The following is a 23,806-nucleotide window of genomic DNA, read 5'->3' on the forward strand; positions in this document are numbered from 1 at the left end:
CTGTAAACCCTAGACACTATCGTGCGTGAAAAGGAGGCTGGCCGTTTCTGGGAACGGCGCGCCTGGCACCAATGCCACGCTCAAAGCCGCGTAGAATGGGCAAAACGAGTGACCTAACGTTCAAATGAACAGTAACAATACCTCGATGCCTGTCTGCCTGCTTTATATAGCAAACCACCGCTCTGTATGCGCGATCCATTTTCATGAACTGGGTGGTGAATTATTTTTTACACAGCCCCATTGCCAGTGTATGACAGGAATTTATTGAGTTTATTTTTACAGGGACAGTGCACATTAATCAACATCTCAGTAAATGTGCCGGTTTTAGCTAGCCGGCTAATTTTCAACCGCAGTCCCTGGGAAGGTTATTAAAAACAATTACAATACAAATAATGAGTAGTGAGCACATGCAGAGCAACATAGGACAAGCAACACGTAGCGTGCTGACAGCAATAGCACAAAACACATAAAAGCAACAGTGTTTCCACACCTCACAAACTATACACATGGAAAGAGGAAATACACAGCTAGGGATTATGTTCAAGTCTGATTGGCCTTTAGCCATGTCTTCATGTCTTTTGTGAAGGTGCGATAGGTGGTGCAGTTGTGTATGTCTGGAGCACAAACATGACAGAAATAAATCTTAAACATTGTGTTTTCGTGTTGGGGAAAAGGAATGAGACAAACGATCTATGGTGTATTAACATGAGCCCTCCACCACAGAAATATGACGAGCAAGACTGAAGACAGACTTCACTGGGAGAGGGGGGAAAGAGCAGCCTCCCCAGGACAGGTGGTCCCCAGGGCAGGTGGTCTAGTTGTCTAATTAACCATAGTCCTAACAACTCTAGCTCTGTGTATAGTCTACATTACATTCCTGTCGGTAGCACATTTGGATATATCCCAAACTAACACTTGACCTGCTGAACACAAAACACAGAGCAATGAAAGTCCAGAAAACATTTTTATTCATATTTATTTATTTTTCATCGCATGAAGAGCCTGATATTTTTCAGCATCATTCAACCCCAGTGCAAAAAAAGTTTAAAATGATGAGCAACAATCAAGGTGGGCTTGGCATAGGAATACACTAACATAGAATCATAATCTAGAGACAGGCTACAAGCCTGGCGACATGCCACCTCCATCTGGGTCTTCATACACTAACACTTCATCTAAACCGTCTGTCAAAAGGTATTATAACACTGTCGTAAGAATGACATAGGAAACAAGCAGTCATTATGTAGGCTTTGGCTAATTAACTTGATATAAAATCAAACCTAAATAATAGTTGAGTTATGGTGGTGGAAAAGGCCGTTTTCACGAGATTGCATCAGCTGTAATGATGACTGGTTATAACATGTTATGCCATCTTTGCGGCAGTGTTAGGTAGGCTTTATGGCAGTAGGTTCAGTGAAGAGTTAACAGTTACTAACATATCTCCCTGAGCTCTGAGGTACAGTACGGGCTGTTGTTTTCTGGTGAGTGAATGATTAACATCTAAAAATCAACAATAATTCACAATTCTGCCCCAAAGCTAACATATTTGATTTCATAGCGCTATCAATTGGCTCATTCATCCCCCCTCTCCACTGTAACTATTCCCCAGGTCATTGATGTAAATGAGAACGTGTTCCCAGTCAACTTACCTGGTGAAATAAGGGTTAAATAAAAAATAAATATCATAACCACCAATATGACCTGGCTTTTCCAATGTTTTCAACATGACATAACATTCAGAGTGAGACAGTGAAGTAAAATCCTCCTTCAGAATGAGCCAGTACCAACAGGAGACATACAGACATCTGAGGCATTCGATTAGAAGAGGAGCTAGCTAGACACTCAGTCATTGGTCATGCTGTTCTGTAATAGAAGAGTTCCTTCAGGACATTCAGTGGTTGACCACTGGAGCTAGTGCTGCTGTAGCAGAGAGGAGGTAGCATGAAGATGCCCCTAAACACTGATCCAAGGTCAGCTCCATGTTTGGTTAAGGTCTTCATTGGCTTTGGTGGGGGTAACTGGCCCTAGATCTGTTCCTATAGGGAACTTCTAACATAGCCAGCCGGGAGGCTGAAACAATTACGTCAACAACAAGGCTACCATAAAGAACTGAATACCATAAACCTCACACACAGTGAGGCAACGTAACCTAGCCCTGACTGAGCCAGGCTAACCAATCACAGAGAAAAACTGGTGAAATTACTTTCTGATTATCCACACTTTGTTGGACTACAGACGCGGCATAGAAAACGACTCTACCCAGCTCTACAGACGCAACACTGGGTCACTCACTGTCAAGTCCTTTAATGGAAAAGACAGAGACATAATGAGGCAACCCTTTATTTTAACCAAAACATTCCCCCTTGTGGAGGGGGCAGAGTTTGGGAAACCCTGCCATATTCGAACAAGAGGCATTGAAGTGAGCCAACATTAAAAATCAGTATACGTCCTTGTTTAGAAAAAAACAAAACCATTAAAAGCATTTGACCGGGACTCTTATGTCTACGTGGTATCACACTGTACACACACACAACAGAAACCAAACTTAAAAAACAAGTGACAGATTTGCTCACACAAAATATGACAAGCAAAAAGCAAGGTAGAGATAGGAGTAATAATAATTACATCTTTACAAGCATTGTGAGAGTGAAATATTCTGTACACAGATTGCCTCATATGCAAAGGAAAAGTAGAAAAGCGGTTTTGGGACTATATCAACAATGGACTAATGAAATAAATACCAAAATATCATTTTTTGGTGGAGTTTTCCTTTAACTGTCAAAATGTAACAAAATAAAGTTACATCAACAGAAGAAGTGCTCACAGGGAGTGCTGGGGGGGTAGATGCTTCAAGATTCATCAAACAACGTTTCAGCAACGTTTCCACTATCCGACCAATACTTCTTGAGGTCTAAATAAAAGACAGAGGTGGAAATGTGGTACAGTGAAACTTTGGGAACATCTAAAACAGTGAGAAGGTATTTTCATGTTCCTTCAACATGTAACTGGTAGCTGTACATGTTCTGGCTGAAGCCTAGGTAGCATGCTGTCTACACTGTCACCTAACCCCTTTGCATTGTGTATCAGCTCTATAGCCCAACTCTGGCCTTCAACAGACATTCTCCCATCTCCCCCACTGCTCACCGTCAGTAGGACAGTCATGAGGAGGTTGGTGCCAGGGCCTGAGAGAGCAGTTAGTCACTGCACCATGAGTTTCACAGGTGACGCATACTGATGACACGTGGCCAGCGTTGATGACACACAGCATGTTCTCTTCCTGTATTCCCTTTCCTTATTTATCAGGTGGCTGCTACACATACACTATGTGGTGGCGCAAGGGGCGAGTTACCTCCATACAATGTGAAGCACGTCGAGTTTGAAAGAAAGAGAGACGGGCTGCTGTATCCAGGCATGGTGTTGTGGTGAAAGCTGTAGGTGAAGTTTGCTCAACAGCATAGAGAGAGGAATTTGAGTTCACCCTGAGCTAAATACTAGTAAATAAACTCATAGGACAAGCCTAAAAATAACACCATGTTCCCTATACAGTAAAGTGCACTACTTCTGATCATTGCGAAAAGTAGGGATGGGCCTTTGAAATTATTTTACTATTCAAATAATATATCATGATACTTTTTCGGATATCCGGATATTGACCGCCGACCAATCAGAATGACGAAAGTGCACATGGCAGAGGTAAACAGCGGACATGCTGCTTTCCTCCAGGAGGTTGGCTAACAGCAACAGCGAAAGAGAAGTCTGATTTTCACCAAGATGGAATTGATTCTGTTACAAAAAGGTTTTCTGGTGAGTGTTTTTCAATGATCTGTCAGGTATTGTGGAAACTCAGTAAGATGAGTGCCTGTAAATGGCTATTGGAAGTGGGAAAAATAGCATGCCGATGTCAGGGCAGCCTGTAGGCCTAAATGTGCAGCAGTAGCGCAACACACTGTTATTAAAACTAGCTACATTCAAAATGTTGTTTTATTAAATTAAGAATTTCAAATGTCACGGTATAGGTAACTGCCAACACAAAGGAAACACTTGAGTAAATGAGGGGTTCAAAGTAAATTAAAAAGCAGATGCTTCCACACAGGTGTGGTTCCTGAGTTAATTAAGCATTTAACATCCCATCATGCTTAGGGTCATGTATAAAAATGCCCAGTTGCCCATTATTTTGGCTACCATGGCTAGAAGAGATCTGTTACTTTGAAAGAGGGGTATCAAAGGAGCATAGGGGGTTTAAAGAGTGTGGGTGGGTGGGTCAGTCACCCATTCTTGAACACTTATGGGAGATTAGGGAGCGTTGCATGAGACAGTGTTTTACACCACCATCAACAAAACCCCAAATTATGGAATTTCTCACGGAAGAATGGTGTCGCTTCCCTCCAATAGAGTTCCAGACACTTGTAGAATCTCCGCCAAAGCGCATTGAAGCCGTTCTGGCAGCTCGTGGTGGCCCAACGCCCCATTAAGACACTATGTTGGTGTGTCCTTTATTTTGGCAGTTATCTGTATATCCTTGTAGGTAAAAATGTCCCAAGTATAATTGTCCTCCCCGATCTGTCTTTACGCGCAATATTTCAGATAGCACTGGCCCGATTGACGAAACTTGGGTGAATAATGCGTATTGCCATAGAGATACGGCATTTACAAAATTACAGCTATGGCCAGATGGTGGTGCTATAACGAGATTGAAAATGCAAACTTTGAAAGGTCACGCCCCTCACCCGTTTGACCTAATGTCATGACATTCGGTACAGAGGTTCCTCTCCTCACAAACACAATAAGGTCCGCCATGATGGATTTTCTGCCATTTAGATTTCTGCATCATTTGTGGGGGACATCATGTTTACTGTTGCCTTGCTTAATTTAATTTAGACAAAGCTTTTTCCATTGATAAAAAAAATAAGCTTCTAATTTTGATTCTTCCAAAAATGAACACTCAAGTAATCGAATACTAATGTCTGTCCGTATATCCGGATATTCGATTAACGGTGCCCATCCCTAGCGAAAAGTAGTTTAAAAAAGTAGTAACAAAAAGGGGAATATGAGATCATTTGAGACAAGCCCTACGACAGTGCAAAAGCTGCTGTTGCCATGCCAACACGGTCCCTAGAGCGGGTTGTCGGGGGCTACAGTTGCCAAGCGGCCATGTTAGAGCCAGTCTCTAAGTGTTGCGAGGTTCCTGTCCATCCAGTGCTGATTCAGTCTGATGGTCTCTAAAGCCTCCTGGACGCTACGCATCTGAGAGCCCCGCTCCTTCAGACTGGAGAAGAAACCCTGGACCTACACAGACAAGAGTTGACATGAGAGAAGAGGACTCACACGCTCTACGCATCTGATACACAGACATGATATACAGTCAGCATGGTTCTGAGGTGTAAGCTCACTTCCTCCAGGTGTGTCTGAGTAGAGAACTGGGAGGTGGTGGACTTGATGATGCTCTGGATGGGATAGGACCCCACTGGAAACCTACACACACACAGCCAATTAAAACAGGCCACATCTTCACAACAGCCAGTCCAAACAGGCCACATCTCCACATCATGCAATCAAAACAGGGCCATAGATTCTGATTGGGACACTATTGTTTTTGCGTCAATTTCTGTATGTTGATGGTGTAAGTATCTAAACGTATAATTGATCTTATTCTTTAGGGACACTCACTTCTCTATGATCCTGTCCCAGCTCTCTTTGACAAAGTCCCAGACAAACAAGTGGCCAGCGAAGCCGTCGCTCACAGTGCTGATGACCAATGGCAGCTCCTGGGTGTGGATATTCCCTCCCTCGAGCACCTCACTCAGAATCCTGAAGGAAGATGTGTTTAGAGAGTTGCAGAGACAGACACCACAGGGCGCTACAAATATATCTGGGCACAGCTTAATTACAACTGTGTGACTCTCCGCACAACCTCTGGGTAGAGGTTAAGTTGGCCAGTTAATTGTCTGTATATTGATTAAGTACCATGGACTAGAGGCCTTCACTGGTCCAAAAAGCTGGATCCGTTCTGAAATGGACCTGGGGAATTCCAATCCGGACCCAATATGCATGAATAAATTTTTTAAATATACAGACCCGTTCCATACGGACCCGAGGACAACTAGATCTGTTCCGTTTAGACCTCGTCGGATCCAGACCCGATCCGAGTGAGGGAAGCAGCAGAAAAGTCAATTTTTAAGCTACTTTACTAACCCAGAGCTGATTAAGCACATTGGCGAGGAGGTAGAGAGAAGTGACGATCTAGCAGGGGCCGTGCTGTGCGGGTGACACAGGGTTCAGGGAGGGAGAGACCGCAACCAAACAAGCCGACTCGCACTATAGTAGACTAATATCTGCCATACTGTAGCTAGGTTATTTATCATCCAATATGATTACGTTGTACCTGTCTTGACTGCATCAAACCAGGAAAAACTTGGTAACTAACCATCTAGGCTAATTGAAGCTGCATGCGCTTTCTCATCCTACAGTTACAAACAACAACAACTCCATTCAGAATATAAAGTAGCAGCCTATCTGTTGGCTCTTGGTTGTTGTAGCTCACCCTTCTCCTTTAACTTTCCATTCCATCATTGATAAGATATCTCCTAACTTTTTCCCCACACGAAGGCTGACTGTAGCCTATTGCTTCCAACCAGCACCACTCTCGTGAAAAGCAAAGACCAGCAGCATAAATTATACGATTTCTCCCTCTCCCTCCACTGCAGCAGTTGCGTTCGGATCGGTCTGGGTTCTTCTGGACAAGTCAGTTAAAATTACACATACCTGAGACAATCATATCAGATCCGACTCAGACCATTGAAACCATTTTGAATTCTGGTCTCGGGTATTTGGGTACAGGTGGATCCGTGAAGACCTCTACCATGTTCCCCCCCGCCCCACCACACACACAAACACACACACACACACGGTCTCCCTCACCATACGATGCGTCGTGGGTCCTGTGTGGAGGCGAGGGCCTGCAGTATCTTGCGTTTCTCCGAGTCGTAAGTGGTGAGTCTGTAGGTGTCCAGCAGAGACAGCCAACCAGGGTCAGACTGGGCTGCTACAGAAAACACCACTCGCTGAAGATCACCTGGGATGCTGGAAGAGACAACACATCATTACATTACCACAAGATCACCATAGAACAGGTCAGCATAGAACAGGTCACTAGCTTTACTCATTTCTGATGAAGACAAATGGCAGCCAAAATATCTAAAAGTACAGTGGGGCAAAAAAGTATTTAGTCAGCCACCAATTGTGCAAGTTCTCCCACTTAAAAAGACGAGAGAGGCCTGTAATTTATCATAGGTACACTTCAAGTATGACAGACAAAATGAGAATTTTTTTCCCAGAAAATCACATTGTAGGATTTTTAATGAATTTATTTGCAAATTATGGTGGAAAATAAGTATTTGGTCAATAACAAAAGTTTCTCAATACTTTGTTATATACCCTTTGTTGGCAGTGACACAGGTCAAACGTTTTCTGTAAGTCTTCACAAGGTTTTCACACACTGTTGCTGGTATTTTGGCCCATTCCTCCATGCAGATCTCCTCTAGAGCACTGATGTTTTAGGGCTGTCGCTGGGCAACACGGACTTTCAACTCCCTCCAAAGATTTTCTATGGGGTTGAGATCTGGAGACTGGCTAGGCCACTCCAGGACCTTGAAATGCTTCTTACGAAGCCACTCCTTTGTTGCCCGGGCGGTGTGTTTGGGATCATTGTCATGCTGAAAGACCCAAAATCTCACGACACATGGCCCCATTCATTCTTTCCTTTACACGGATCAGTCATCCTGGTATCTTTGCAGAAAAACAGCCCCAAAGCATGATGTTTCCACCCCCATGCTTCACAGTAGGTATGGTGTTCTTTGGATGCAACTCAGCATTCTTTGTCCTCCAAACACAACGAGTTGAGTTTTTACCAAAAAGTTATATTTTGGTTTCATCTGACCATATGACATTCTCCAAATCCTCTTCTGGATCATCCAAATGCTCTCTAGCAAACTTCAGACGGGCCTGGACATGTACTGGCTTAAGCAGGGGACACGTCTGGCACTGCAGGATTTGAGTCCCTGGCGGCGTAGTGTGTTACTGATGGTAGGCTTTGTTACTTTGGTCCCAGCTCTCTGCAGGTCATTCACTAGGTCCCCCCGTGTGGTTCTGGGGTTTTTGCTCACCGTTCTTGTGATCATTTTGACCCCACGGGGTGAGATCTTGCGTGGAGCCCCAGATCGAGGGAGATTATCAGTGGTCTTGTATGTCTTCCATTTCCTAATAATTGCTCCCACAGTTGATTTATTCAAACCAAGCTGCTTACCTATTGCAGATTCAGTCTTCCCAGCCTGGTGCAGGTCTACAATTTTGTTTCTGGTGTCCTTTGACAGCTCTTTGGTCTTGGCCATAGTGGAGTTTGGAGTGTGACTGTTTGAGGTTGTGGACAGGTGTCTTTTATACTGATAACAAGTTCAAACAGGTGCCATTAATACAGGTAACGAGTGGAGGACAGAGGAGCCTCTTAAAGAAGAAGTTACAGGTCTGTGTGAGCCAGAAATCTTGCTTGTTTGTAGGTGACCAAATACTTATTTTCTACCATATTTTGCAAATAAATTCATAAAAAATCCTACAATGTGATTTTCTGGAAAGAAAATTCTCATTTTGTCTGTCATAGTTGACGTGTACCTATGATTACAGGCCTCTCTCATCTTTTTAAGTGGGAGAACTTGCACAATTGGTGGCTGACTAAATACTATTTTGCCCCACTGTATATATTTTTTTTAAACGAGCAAGCCTGTCTTCATTGTTTATATACATAAAGGGGCAATATACGATAAATACATACATTTTTGACCTTTTATATTCATGATATATAGTCATTGATTCTTGAAGAATATAAATGTCTCATGAGCTTAGTTCAACTGTTGTACCCCATCAGAACCCAAAATATAATCTTGTTTTACTACATCGTTTGAACAATTTTCAGTCAGTCCATGTGTGTACCGATTGGTTTGGTTCGAGTTGGTCCACTGTTCGTAGAGGGCCTTGGCCTGGTCAGTACAGTTCTGCCGTCCAAGACTACATGCCAACTCTAGCAGGGCTGATCTCAGCTCCTGACTGGAGACACTCTCCTTCACTCCCCAGTCCTGACTGTCCATCAGAGGGCCAAAATGACCCAAGATGTACGCCTGGAACACACATTACAAAGAGAACGTTAGTACAGTCAGTTAGTCCCAAATGGTGGGACTAGGCCCCAGAACAAGGTACCTGACAATCTAGTATGGGCACCTTCATGCGGGCCACCAGTCTTCGCTCCTGTCTCTTGTCCAGTAGTCTGTAGATAGAGCTGAGCTGTGATAGGGCCTCTGTCAGAGGAGCAGTCTCAGTCTCATTGGTAGTATAGTCCAACAGACTGAGAACCTGACGGAAGGACACACGACCCAGCCTGATGAGGGGGAGAGAAAAAATGGATATGAATCAATTTAGTCTATTTGTGCCCGTTGTCTGTTCAGTTGAGCATCCAAAACATCTAACATATAGACATGTTCAAGTAATCGTACAAGTCCAGGCAGAGACAGGCCTCCAATTCATCCATTTCTTCATTATTTACCAGGTAGGTTGACTGAGAACACATTTTTTTTTTACAGCAACGACCAACGTCTAAAAAAAATGAAATCCCGTCTTTCTGAGAGATATCACCGAGTGAGTATTACCCTCCATTGAGTGTACCATGCCACAGTACAAACACACACACACTGACCTGGACAGGGAGAAGATGTTGTGTATGAGCGAAGCGCGGTCGTGGGGTGTGAGTGTGCTGACGTCAGTCTTTAGAGCGTCTATGAGAGCTGCCCAGCCCTCGTCTCCATAGTGAACTATATAGAAGCCCGTGTTCATGTAGTTCAACTTCAGCCACTTAACACTCTCTGACACCTTCAGAGTCGCTAAGAGGAGAAAACAGAACACTGCACTCAGATACATGAACATGCTCTTACCTCAGAGCATACAACCAGCAGGCCAAACATCACTAAGTACTATACAAGCCTGACACACGAACTACACAATGCATAACATTAAGTCAAACTAAATGACAGCTACCCAGCTCAATGTACAGAAGTTGTCTGTGTTATACCTGTCTTATTCTTCAGAGTGAACATCTGTCTGCAGGAAGGGGCGGAGCTACAGCTGTCATTCACGTATGTCACAGGGATGTGCCACAGGCTGAGGAGGACACAAAAAGAACCAGGTTGGTGTGTGTGCGTGCGCGCGCACGCATATGTGTGTGTGTGCATGCTTACGCGAGTGCATCTCACCTGGAGGTGTGTGTGGTGTTGTCTGTGGAGAGCAGGAAGTGTTCCTGTGTGAGGGTCACCTCACCACCCTTGCGGCTGACGGTAACCAATGGGAAGCCTTTCTGCAGCGTCCATGTTCTCATCATGTCTGACACACTCTCCTGCTGGGGAAGCACTTGGACCTGGCACATTCAGAAACAATAACCAATGATATAAAAATATATATGTCTACTAATAATTAGGGCTAACACAATTTAATCAACTGGTCGATTGTTTGATCGATAGGCTGTTGGTTGAAGAAAATGTTTTAGTCAAGTAGTGGCAAATACACTACACATACAAGAGTATGTGGACACCCCTTCAAATTAGTGGATTTGGCTATTTCAGCCAAACCTGTTGCTGACAGGTGATTAAATCGAGCACACAGCCACGCAATCTCCATAGACAAACATTGGCAGTAGAATGGCCTTACTGAAGAGCTTAGTGACTTTCAACGTGGCACCGTCACAGAATGCATAATTCGCGAGCGCAAAACCTGAGATGAAAAGTCAAAACGTTCCATTACCGTTCGTAGAAACATGTCAAACGATGTTTACAATCAATCCTTAGGGTCTTTTTATCATAAATATTCGATAATATTCCAACCGGACAATAGCGTATTCATTACAGAGGAAAAAGAAGGAACAGCGCGGCTGCGTGACTGCGCAGTAAACAACTCATTGGTCTCAGGCAGTCCACTTGTTGAGTCAGCTCTTATTCTCTCCCCAGTAACAGTAGAAGCATGAAACAAGGTTCTAAAGACTGTTGACATCTAGTGGAAGCCTTAGGAAGTGCAAAATGACCCCACAGACACTGTAGTTTGGATAGGCAATCACTTGAAAAACTACAAACCACTTCCTGTTTCTACGAACGGTAATGGAACGTTTTGACTTTTCATCTCAGGTTTTGCGCTCGCGAATTATGCCTTTGGAATAGTGATCTGAACGCGAACAAAACGGAGGTATTTGGACATAAATATGGAGTTTATCGAACAAAAACAACATTTCTTGTGGAAGTGGGAGTCCTGGGAGTGCATTCCGACGAAGATCAGCAAAGGTAAGTGAAGATTTATAATACTATTTCTGAGTTTTGTTGACTCCAGAACTTGGTGGGTAACTGTATAGCTTGCTTTGATGGCTGAGCTCTGTACTCAGAATATTGAACAATGTGCTTTCGCTGTAAAGCTATTTTGAAATCTGACACAGCGGTTGCATTAAGGAGAAGTGTATCTATAATTCTTTCAATAACTGTGGTAAATTTTATCAACGTTTATGATCAGTATTTTTGTAAATTGATGTGCTCATTCACCGGAAGTTTTGGGAGGCAAAACATTTTCTGAACATCACGTGCCAATGTAAAATGGGGTTTTTGGATATTAATATGAAAATTATCGAACAAAACATACATGTATTGTGTAACATTGAGTCCTGGGAGTGTCATCTGATGAAGATCGTCAAAGGTTAGTGATTCATTTTAGCTGTATTTCTGTTTTTTGTGACGCCTCTCCTTGCTTGGAAAATGGCTGTGTGGTTTTTCTTGTCTCGGCGCTGTCCTAACATAATCTAAATGTTATGCTTTCGCCGTAAAGCCTTTTTGAAATCGGACAATGTGGTTGGATTAACGAGAAGTGTATCTTTAAAATGGAATATAATAGTTGTATGTTAGAGAAATTCACATTTTAATAAAATTTGAATGACGCTAGCGTCCCACATGTCCCAGAGAGGTTAAAGGTCTTACTCACATCGGCTACGGAGAGCGTGATCAAAGTCGTCCAGAACAGCTGGTGCTCTCATGCATGCTTCAGTGTTACTTGCCTTACCAGCTCGTCTGGTAGGTTCGTGTCACTGGGCAGCTCACAGCTGTGCTTCCCTTTGTAGTCCATAATAGTTTGCAAGCCCTGCCACATTCGACGAGCGTCGGAGCCGGTGTAGTGGGATTCAATCTTAGTCCTGTATTGACGCTTTGCCTGTTTGATGGTTCGTCGGAGGGCATAGCGGGATTTCTTATAAGCGTCCGGGTTAGAGTCCTGGTCCTTGAAAGCGGCAGCTCTACTCATTAGCTCAGTACGGATGTTGCCTGTATTCCATGGCTTCAGATATGTACGTATGGTCACTGTGGAGACGACATCATCGATGCACTTATTGATGAAGCCAGAGACTGATGTGGTGTACTCCTCAATGCCATCGGAAGAATCCCGAAACATATTCCAGCCTGTGCTAGCAAAACAGTCCTGTAGCTTAGTATTTGCGTCATCTGACCACTTCCGCATTGAGTGAGTCACTACTACTTCCTGCTTTAGTTTTTGCTTGTAAGCAGGAATCAGGAGGATATGGTGAGATTTTATACAATGTCGGAAGTTTGCTAGCACGAGCATCGGGGCCAGACCAAGTTAATAGCTGACAATGTTTCAAGTTACTTGTAGACAGGCCATACGTAGCCAATGTGATTCATAGATATTTATCAGGATATTTTCTACCTGCGGGCTGCAATTTTTTTTATTTGTTGGCTTTATGTAGGGTATTTTTATATATTGGCAATGGCAATAGACGTTACTTTTACATTAGTATATGAAAATTATAACTTGCACGCAAGATCAGTAGAAATGGTACGATAACTTAGCACTCCAAACGGAAAAGGTTGCCGACGGCTGGTGTAGCCTGTTACCGGCAACTTCAGGAGCGTAATGGCAGAATCTGCGAAGTACTAACAGAATAGACAAGACATCTCCACACACAATACGCATACAGCGTGATGGTTGTGAAAAGGGGAAGGGTACGACACCAGATTTTGCAGACGCAAAATAAGGAACCTGTGAAAATAAGTAAAATCAGGAAACAGCGATGAATGTAAGAGACGGGGTTTCTCAGACAGACCACTGCTACCTGTGTGATGCTGTTCCAGAGGTCGTCAGTAACAGTGTTAGATCCTCTATATTGATGCAGGTACTCGATGAGTCCTTTCCTGAACTGACCGTCTGGCAGAGTGGAGTTCAACATCAGCAGGAGGGACGCACCCTAGAGACAAACACACATCACTGCTGTGACCATAGGACTCGATATCATTCACTACACTAATCAATTAAGTTGTAAGTAAAGGCGAATAATGTAATTGAAGTACCTTCTCATAGGTGATCGAGTCAAACATCTCAGACACCTGTTCAGGTGTGGTCACCTGGGCCGACACTGAGACTGGGTGGGAGGAGTTCAGAGAATCTTTGGCCATCGCCTTGAACCGCTCCTCCAGGAACACATTGCCCTGGAGACCGAAGAGAGGTCATTCTACCGCGGCCATCTTAATCTACATCGACCCCTTGTACAGCACTTACGCGCGCGTGTGACGTGGTACTACTTACTAGGTCCAGCTGTGGGAACTCTGTCATTAGAGATGCGTACTGCCAGTAGGTGGCGAAGCCCTCGCTGAGCCACAGGTCATTCCACCAGCGCATCGTCACCAGGTTCCCAAACCACTGACACACGGCGGCATTAGAACAGTGTTACGGCAGCTTTATAACAGTATCATAGGAGCATTTAGACAGTGTTAAAGCAACTGCAAAAAGAACAGCAGCGCTTCTTAACCAGACGTCAAGACAGCATTAAGACTGCTGACGTGCATACACACGTGTTCCATCGCCGCGTAATCGTCTACACACCTGGTGAGCGAGTTCGTGGGCTACGACGTTAGCGATTAGTTGTTTGTCGAGAGGAGAGGACTGGTTTTGTACCAAAAGGCTGGTCTCTCTGAAGGTGATCAGACCCCAGTTCTCCATCGCTCCCGCCAGGAAGTCTGGGATAGCAACCAGGTCTGGAGGAGGGGGAGAGAGAAGGGAGGAAGGGTAGAGAGAAAGAGAGAAAGAGAGATACAGAAACGTGGAGGGGTCAATACCAATGCGTATTTTGTGTCACATTATTGAAAACAGACTTTTCCCTCACATTTTTTTATTCATCTTTTGGCCTTAATTTTTTAATATATTTTTTTATTTAACCTTTAACTACTACATGTAAAAGGTGTTCATCGGTTGAGCTAATTGTGCGAGGGCTGAGTGTCTGTGTGTTTCTGTCTCTCCTCTCACCCAGTTTCCTCAGAGGATATTCGGTGTCAAATAAGGTGTTGTAGAACTGCAGCAACCTGGACGCGGTGTCCAGAGCATACTGTGTGTGTTCCTTCTTCTCTGGCACAGAGTACACTGACACCTGCAACACACACCATACAAATTGAATAAATACAATAGTACCAAAGTTGGGGGGGATAGGCACAGCGTAGACAGAGTCGCATCCTAGTGTGTTGCAGGCCATAGAACTAGTGTGAATAGATTGAGGCAGGGACTCTGTACGTACCAGTGTACTGGATACATTTCTAGTGATGCTGGTGAAGTTGGCTACGATGAAGGCCACCAGGTAGGTGCTCATATTAACACTAGTCTGCTCAAACTCATCCTCCAGCATGCCGCTGGGTAACGTAGTCGTCTTAGCCTGGGAAACACAACACAGATTACATTTATATTTTAGCAAAGGCTCTTATCCAGATCGACTTACAGTAGTTAGTGCATAGTTTCATTAACAGATGGTTTACACACTGGTATTCTTCATGTGAAGCGTCTCCAATAATAATTTCATGTCAACACATTTTGTAATGTATATTTACAACTTAAAAATACACAGCTGCACGCAAACTCACAAGTGCATACACACACACAGTGTACCTTGGGCATGTTGGACAGAGCGATGTATTCAGGTTCTCTGGTGATCCTGACCAGGAAGGTGGCTTTAAAGGCAGGCTCGTCAAAACAGGGGAAGGCCTTCCTGGCTGCCTGGGGCTCAAACTGTGTGGCAGCTAGGACCCTGAGGGTTGAATAGAATCATTCAGTCACAGAGAGCAAGGACTAGGCTTGAAGTTTACTAAAGATCAACATACACTCAAGTTTTCACACTTAAAGAATGTGTCTCACTGCATTCACACCGAGTTAGGTTGTTATTTTTAGGACAAACTTTAGTAAATAGTCTTTAGAATGTTTTGCATACCTCTTGGCTCCAGTCTTGTCATTGTAGGAGCTGTTATAGAAGCCGTCGTAGGTGTGTGAAAGGCTGGCTGTGTAGTCCAATGTTAACACACACACCTGGCCTTCCTTCAGATCCTCTGGGAAGCTGACAGCTATCTGCTGCCATGGTTTATACTCCAACACCTTGACCTCAACACTCTTACCCTCTCCAACCTGGAAGGGTTAAAGTAAAAACAGTATTTAACAAGGTGAAACAATCTAACTAGGTAAAAACATTATTTAGCAAGGGAAACATAATTTATCTCCACAGGGAAAGCAACTCTTACCCTCTTCACATTGCAAGTAAGGAAGTTACATAAGAACAATAACAGTTAGGTTTTCAATAATATTACCATTTCCGATTAAATAGTCAATGTTCGTAGCATTGCTACCTGAAAGGTCGCCTTGATGATATTGATCTCGGAGCTGTGCAAAACGATGCGCTTGGTGTCGTGTTGTATAATCATGTTGATGATGGTGTGGCCGGTGAAGGTCATGGAAGTCAGGTTAGGGGTCAGGGAGAGGTCGTAGTTTACAGGTCGTACACTGGCTGGGAGGCGGAGCTCATTCCAAGGAAACAGCTCCCCATTGGTGCTTTTAGGATAGACGAGCTCCATAGGAGTGGAGGAGTTCGCCTTAGGACAGCCAGCCTGGGGAGAGAGGATCAACATGGTGAACACACACATACCCCCCGTAGCTGTGGAGGCCGATGCAGTAACCGCACACTCTTCACTCACACAAACACCTACCTTAGTGAAGGTACAGCCAGGCAGGAAATAGAGAACCATCGCCATGGACGTGACCAGTACCAAGATGAACACGCCCCCCACCAGCATACGAGCCGAGGGGCGGTAACATGACCTGGCCAAAAAACAACAAATTCAACTATTTAATAATATCTATCTTTAGTATTGTTTATTTCATTGTTTCTATTTTACTGTAAAGTGTCTGTCATATTTAAATGCACTTCTTTAAAACAAGTTTATTTCGATTTGAAAAGTAACCTGGGTGGAGCCTGTCTGATGTAAGGGGAGGCGCTAGGACTGCGGGCGGAGCTTCTGTTCATGAAGGACATGCCCAGTAGGCGGGCTGACGACTCATAGTCCTCCTCCTCATCGTCCAGGTCGTTTTCTCCCAGACCTCGCACCAGCAGACGGGAGCTACGGGGCTCATACACCACCTCATCTGGGTCCAATGCCGGGAACTCCTGGAGGGGGGAGGTGTAAAAAAAGAGAAAGAAGAGAGAGAAAATAAAAAGACACAAGGCAAGATATGAAAATCTGGAAAAACAAACAGTTGGAAGAAAAGGGAATAGTAATGAGGGTACGGGTTAATGTCAGTGTTGTATAGTATGTAATTACTGGGAAGGCTGTAGAGTCTTTGGCCAGGTCCACTACGTCAGGTTCCTCCTCAAACATACTGTTCTCTATCATGTTCCTGGGCAGGGACATTCGCTCTGGTTACACATACAAACAAACAAACAAAAGGTTAACACACACACACGGGTTCAATAAAACGTGCATGTGTGCGTGGAGCTCCCTTTCTTTTGATTCTCCCCAGAAAAACAGAAATGGTCAACTATTTAATTCAATAATAACAATTACAACCGTAGTCAAACTGTAAAAGAAATCCCATTGTACCTCTTTATAAAGGGTCCCATTTTTCTCCTGTAATAAAACCGTGCAGAGGGACTGAGCCCTTATGTGTGTTCTGATTCAATGGTGGGTGAATGCAGGGCTGGGCCCAAACAAAGCTCTCACACACACACCCTGAAGTCCCAGTCAGTGAATAGTGGGTGTTGCGTGTAAGTGAACAGAGAGCCAGTATCATCATAACCGATGACACTATAAAAAAAGCCATCTCATACACCTAGTACGTTCTATTGCGCGTGTTCCATTGTGTGAGAACATGCATGCGTGTTGGTAGGGCCCAGCTGCCTAGGCTGAGTGACTCGGAGAAGGCTAACTGAAGCCATCAGAGTTCATCCTATCCCTCCGTGCAGCAGATCTTGTCCTGACTCAGAAGTCCTGTGGTCTGCAGAGAGTTCTGCTCCTATCAATAGGCCTTGATATGGAGCTGAATATTTATTTATTTTACCAGGTAAGTTGACTGAAAACACTTCCTCATTTACAGCAACAACCTGGGGAATAGTTACAGGTGGGAGGGGATCAATGATCCAATTGGAAACTGGGGATGATTAGGTGGCCGTGATGGTATGAGGGCCAGATTGGGAATTTAGCCAGGACACCGGGGTTAACACCCCTACTCCTACGATAAGTGCCATGGGATCTTAAGTGACCACAGAGAGTCAGGACACCCGTTTAACGTCCCATCCGAAAGACGGAACCATACACAGGCAAATGTCCCCAATCACTGCCCTGGGGCATTGGGATGTTTTTTTTAGACCAGAGGAAAGAGTGCCTCCTACTGGCTCTCCAACACCACTTCCAGCAGCATCTGGTCTCCCATCCAGGGACTGACCAGGACCAACCCTGCTCAGCTTCAGAGTAGTGGGATGCAGGGTGGTATGCTAGCCAGTAGTGGGATGCAGGGTGGTATGCTGCTGGCACATATTTAATAATACCCAGATCAAAATAAGAACCATAGCAACCTTTCATTCCATGTTAGAACTTGCATTGTGTGTCAAATGAGGCCATTCTAAAAATGTGGTAGCTGTTACTAAGACCAAAATTAGTGCACCTCAAACTGACGCAGCAAGGTCTAACGTTATAGCTGAAGCAGCAATGAAACTGAAAGTGTCAGCAGCATCTCACCAGACTCTTCCTGTTTTCAAACAAACAGACCCACAGACAGTCTACAGACGTATATGTTTACCCAATATGACTAAGCTAGAGCCACACAGACCTGAAGTTCAAGACCATAGTGGTACTGGGACTAGACTCACCCCAGGCAGAGCCCAGACCAGGTATACTTGGTGCCTCAGGGCAGATAAGGCCAGGCAAGAGCCCTTTCCTCTGGGCTGTGTGTTAGTGAAAACAACCTGTGTCTGCTGAATAAGGAATAATCTCTAGGCATTTCATTTCCATACTACTGCAGTCACAGTGTCCAGGACAGGATTCACCTATCAGTTAGGCTTTCCATGTAGGCCCTGTGCATTCTGAATTGAAGTAGGCTAACGAAATAACATACAGTTGAAGTCAGAAGTTTACATACACTTAGGTTGGAGTCATTAAAACTTGTTTTCAACCACTCCACAAATTTCTTGTAAACAAACTATAGTTTTGTCAAGTCGGTTAGGACATCTACTTTGTGCATGCCACAAGTCATTTATCCAACAATTGTTTACAGACAGATTATTTCACTTATAATTCCCTGTACCACAATTCCAGTGGGTCAGAAGTTTACATACACTAAGTTGACTGTGCATTTAAACAGCTTGGAAAATTCCAGAAAATGATGTCATGACTTTAGATGCTTCTGATAAATGATGTCAATTAGCCTGAGGCAATTGGAGGTGTACCTCTTGATGCATTTCAAGGCCTACCTTCAAACTCAGTGCCTCTTTGCTTGACATCATGGGAAAACCAAAAGAATCAGCCAAGACCTCATAAAAAAAATTGTAGACCTCCACAAGTCTGGTTCATCCTTGGGAGCAATTTCCAAACGCCTGAAGGTACCACGTTCATCTGTACAAACAATAGTACGCAAGTATAAACACCATGGGACCGTGCAGCCGTCATACCGCTCAGGAAGGAGACACGTTCTGTCTCCTAGAGATTAACGTACTTTGCTGCGAAAAGTGCAAATCAATCCCAGAACAGCAGCAAAGGACCTTGTGAAGATGCTGGAGGAAACAGGTACAAAAGTATCAATATCCACAGTAAAACGAGTCCCATATCGACATAACCTGAAAGGCCGCTCAGCAAGGAAGAAGCCACTGCTCCAAAACCACCATAAAAAAACCAGACTACGGTTTGCAACTGCACATGGGAACAAAGATCGTACTTTTTCGAGAAATGTCCTCTGGTCTGATGAAACAAAAATAGAACTGTTTGGCCATAATGACCATTGTTATGTTTGGAGGAAAAAGGGGGAAGCTTGCAAGCCAAAGCACACCGTGAACCACGGGGGAGGCAGCATCATGTTGTGGGGGTGCTTTGCTGCAGGAGAGACTGGTGCACTTCACAAAATAGATGGCATCATGAGGCAGGAAAATGATGTGGATATATTGAAGCAACATCTCAAGACATCAGTCAGGAAGTTAAAGCTTGGTCGCAAATGGGTCTTCCAAATGGATAATGACCCCAAGCATACTTTCAAAGTTGTGGCAAAATGGCTTAAGGACAACTAAGTAAAGGTATTGGAGTGGCCATCACAAAGCCCTGACCTCAAACCTATAGAACATTTGTGGGCAGAACTGAAAAAGCGTGTGCAAGCAAGGAGGCCTACAAACCTGACTCAGTTACACCAGCTCTGTCAGTAGGAATGGGCCAAAATTCACCCAACTTATTGTGGGAAGCTTGTGGAAGGCTCCCTGAAACATTTGACCCAAGTTCAACAATTTAGAGGCAATGTTACTAAATACTAATTGAGTGTATGTAAACTAATGACCCACTGGAAATGTGATGAAAGAAATAAAAGCTGAAATAAATCATTCTCTCGACTATTATTCTGACAATTCACATTCTTAAAATAAAGTGGTGATCCTAACTGACCTAAGACATGGACATTTTAGTCAGATTAATTGTCAGGAATTGTGAAAAACGGAGTTTAAATATATTTGGCTAAGGTGTATGTAAACTTCCGACTTCAACTGTACATGGAACATGTTTCAATTAGGCAAAAGCACTCAGAGAGAAATATAGCAGTGTCTATGTCTATTGAGTAGCAGTGTTTCCATTGACTATTATGGATTGTATTGACCACCAGTGTGTGTGTGTGTGTGTGTGTGTGTGTGTGTTCCAATCTGAACAAACATAAGCCCTTTATTTATTATTTGCGGTAATAAAGCTGTAGAGCCATAAAGCAGACAGCTTCAGCAGAGGGGGTAGTGCTACTGAACCTACAGCAAGAACCTGCTGGTCCTTATCAGATTGAGCACACAGCCCACATAAGGAGTCCTTTCAAAAGCAAAAGGCTTGACCAAGCAAACAGTTGAGTAAGTTAAAAGGACATTTTATGTGCCTCTAGAACATAAACAAACTACTTAACTAATGCAGCCTCCAGTCAAGTCTGTAAATAACACTAACACAGCTTGGCCTAGCCTCTAAAACAAGAGGGATATAGCATATTCGAGCAGCAGAAAATGTAAACCAATCTGAGTTGGATTTCCTCACCTTCCTTGGTAGGGCAAAGTGTAGGCCAAGGCTGATCAATAAGAATAATGTCCCAATAAACATAAAGAGAGGATGGGGTGTCAGTGCAATTGAGTTTTTCAATCCAACAGGTTTGCTCCGATTTTCCCCTCAGATAACAGTAGGAACTGGGCTGCAGCTGCAACTGGGCTGCCATAAGATTTCAATTTCCTGCTCTTTAGATGGCTAATATGTAGCTAGCTAGCCTTTAATGGGCTGGCTAAATAAATAACCCCTCTGGTGACAAGAGTCAACTCTGACCTCAGCCCGACTGGGGAATGTGTTTGTGTCCCCAAGTGAATGTCACACTGACATATTGAGAACATAGACACATTAGCTAAGAGACTCCCAGTTTATTCAGCCGAACCCGAATGTAGTTACTATACTCAAGGTAGGCGTATATCAGATAACACACCCATCATTATAAGTGCATATACTGCTGATTAGTCCGTTAGCAGGGAGCAGTTTTGGCAATCAAGAGCCTGACATTTGTTGACTTGAAACATTCGGCTATCTAGCTAACCTTACTACAAGCTCGACTGCTAGTTACTACGGAGAATGTGGCTGGCTAGAAAGTCTGGGTAGCAGTTCGCTAGATACGCGAGCGTCGTCATTCCTTACCACTGTCAAATGGGTCCTCCATGACAAGATATCTGGACGAGCCGAACTGTCCTCACTTCACCAATAACAACACCCCGCTGGAGGACGAGGGAACCACTGCTGACCAAACTCCGCCACCAAAAAGACTGATGCTACTAGCTATCAGTGGCTAGTCAGATCAGGTGACTGTACAGCCTGGCTCAGTGGGCTAGCTAGCTTGGCTGCTAGCTAACTTCTGACACTAGAGAGCGGCCACAACTTTCCTCTCCATGCTTTAACGTTTTTGAATTATAAATACGAGTCACAATCGGTGAAGTTAGTAGCTTACGGAATAAAATAATTAATATGGTCAATCGTCCAAACGATAGTCTGTCAACAAACTGTTCGCCATGCATTTCAATGATAGCTTCCCATTCCCTTTCTCTCCGGGCAGTTATTGACAGATTTCTGTCATGTATTTACCGGCATTCTATTGGTCGGGCTAAGAGTGGTGGCTCGTAAGTAAAAAGACAAATCCCTACCGCTTGTTGTGAAAACAAACTACAATTTGGGAAGTGCGTGTCAACGATATCTTATTGTACTGGATTTTCCATGTACTTTTTTTGTTCATCCCTTATTAAATGTTGGGAACATCCTCATCATACACATATTGTTATCGGTAGGCTACATCTTTCACAATTCTCGGAGTAAATGGAATGGTATCAAGCACATGGAAACCATGTGTTTGATGTGTTAAATACCATTCAATTTATTCCATTCCAGTCATTACTATTGGCTCCCGAGTGTGTCTAAGGGACGGCATCTCGGTGCTAGAGGTGTCACTACAGACCCTGGTTTGATCCCGGGCTGTATCACAAGCGGCGGTGATCGGGAGTCCCATAGGGCGGTGCTCAATTGGCCCAGTGTTGTCCGGGATAGGCTGTCAGTAGTTTGTTTATCTGTTCTAAAGGCACTGTGAGCTGTTGGAGATTAACCTCGCTCTGTGCAATACTCACACTAGCAACTGCAGGTGACACTCCAGTTGGCCTACATTATGTGAGTCAGTTGAGTTTATCCCACAACTCAACCCAATGTGCCTTTTTTTACATTTCCTTTTAACTTACTCAACTGTTTGCTTGGTCAAGCCTTTTGTTTTTGATAGGACTCCTTATGTGGGCTGTGTGCTCAATCTGATAAGGACCAGCAGGTTCTTGCTGTAGGTTCAGTAGCACTTCCCCCTCTGCTGAAGCTGTCTGCTTTATGGCTCTACAGCTTTATTACCGCAAATAATAAATAAAGGGCTTCTGTCTGTTCAGATTGGAACACACACACACACTCTGGTGGTCAGTACAAAAAAATATGAGCCACCGGCCACCTGTGATTAAAAGACAGTTAGACCTCTGTGTTTGACCCTCCCTGTGGGTCGTCACCCCGCCTATTTCTACAATTTATCTTCTTAAAATATGATTTTGAACCTAACCCTAACCACGCTGCTAACGTTATGTCTAACCCTAACCTTAAATTAAGACCAAAAAGCTCATTTTAGTTTTCATGAATTTTACAAAATAGCCCAGCGTTTTCCAAACTCGATCCTCGGTTCCCTACAGTGTGCTCTTTTTGATTTTTGCTGTAACAGTACACAGCTGATTCAAATGATCAAAGTTTGATAATTTGTTGATTATTTGAATTAGCTGTGTAGAGCTAGGGGCAAAAAGCAAAACGTGCACCCTTTGGGGTCCCGAGGACAGAGTTATTACACTGGCCTGTCTGTGTGTCTCTCTCTCTCTCTCTCTCTCTCTCTCTCTCTCTCTCTCTCTCTCTCTCTCTTTCTCTCTTTCACACACACACACACACACACTGTTCAGGAGGTCAGGAGTCACATGCAGTAAGACGATGTCCCCATGGCCCACAATCAGCATGTGAGTGAGCTTTGGCTACTTATGTCCCTGTCTTTATCAATAGACAGTCAGTCACCACAGACAGCTATTCAATGTAGAGGTGGATGCTTGACAGCACTTCAGTGTGTAACAGCACTTCAGAAACATTACATGGGTATGCATCTGTAAATGTTCAATAGCTAAGAAGCTCATTATGGGTCAAAGGAGCCAAGGGAACGGAATCGTTGTTTGTGTTCGTGTTCGTGTGTGTGTGTGTGTGTGTGTGTGTGTGTGTGTGTGTGTGTGTGTGTGTGTGTGTGTGTGTGTGTGTGTGTGTGTGTGTGTGATTTCAGGAAGTGGTTGTTTCAGCAGTGTGAGAAAGCTGTACAGTGCCATCAGTATTCACACCCCTTGACTTTTTCCACATTTTATTGTTTACAGCTTGAATTTAAAATAAATTCAAATTAGATTTTGTGTCACTCACCTACACACAATCAAAGTGGAATTATGTTTTTAGAATTTTTTACAAGTTTATAAAAAATGAAAAGCTAAAATGTCTTGAGTATTCAACCCCTTTGTTATGGCAAGCCTAAATAAGTTCAGGAGTAAAAATGTGCTTAACAAGTCATATAATAAGTTGAACGGACTCACTCTGTGTGCAATAGTATTGTTTAACATGATTTTTTGATG

General features: G+C 43.7%; 1 protein-coding gene across 2 annotated transcripts; it reads right to left on the minus strand.

Annotated features, from left to right (window-relative positions):
• Window positions 1–950: 950 nt before the first annotated feature.
• Window positions 951–21,714, minus strand: lnpep (leucyl/cystinyl aminopeptidase). 2 transcript variants are annotated; one of them, XM_029716830.1, is made up of 22 exons: window positions 21,282–21,714; window positions 16,707–16,801; window positions 16,350–16,552; window positions 16,095–16,206; window positions 15,738–15,995; window positions 15,329–15,519; window positions 15,010–15,148; window positions 14,645–14,779; window positions 14,380–14,500; window positions 13,960–14,111; window positions 13,663–13,776; window positions 13,428–13,565; window positions 13,193–13,324; window positions 10,293–10,453; window positions 10,112–10,200; window positions 9,740–9,923; window positions 9,268–9,424; window positions 8,983–9,167; window positions 6,919–7,080; window positions 5,668–5,808; window positions 5,391–5,472; window positions 951–5,286 (listed from the first exon to the last, which is right to left on the minus strand). In XM_029716830.1, exons 1-22 carry the CDS (start codon window positions 21,301–21,303, stop codon window positions 5,155–5,157), a joined length of 3,105 nt encoding a protein of 1,034 aa, XP_029572690.1. In that variant the 5' UTR covers window positions 21,304–21,714; the 3' UTR covers window positions 951–5,154. The 2 variants fall into 2 exon arrangements, with proteins under 2 accessions (XP_029572690.1, XP_029572688.1); XM_029716828.1 differs by lacking the exon at window positions 21,282–21,714 and adding an exon at window positions 20,643–21,182.
• Window positions 21,715–23,806: the final 2,092 nt, after the last annotated feature.

Source organism: Salmo trutta, chromosome 27 (genome assembly GCF_901001165.1).
Source record: "Salmo trutta chromosome 27, fSalTru1.1, whole genome shotgun sequence".
NCBI lineage: Eukaryota > Metazoa > Chordata > Actinopteri > Salmoniformes > Salmonidae > Salmo > Salmo trutta.

Coding starts and splice junctions, on each gene's coding strand:
- lnpep (XM_029716828.1), bottom strand. CDS start 20,817: ATGGCAGCCCAGTTGCAGCTGCAGCCCAGTTCCTACTGTTATCTGAGG. Junction 13,325..13,427: donor ACTCGATCACCTATGAGAAG/GTACTTCAATTA, acceptor GTTTGTCTCTAG/GGTGCGTCCCTCCTGCTGAT. Junction 7,081..8,982: donor AACTCGAACCAAACCAATCG/GTACACACATGG, acceptor TGTCTCTTCCAG/CATCCCAGGTGATCTTCAGC.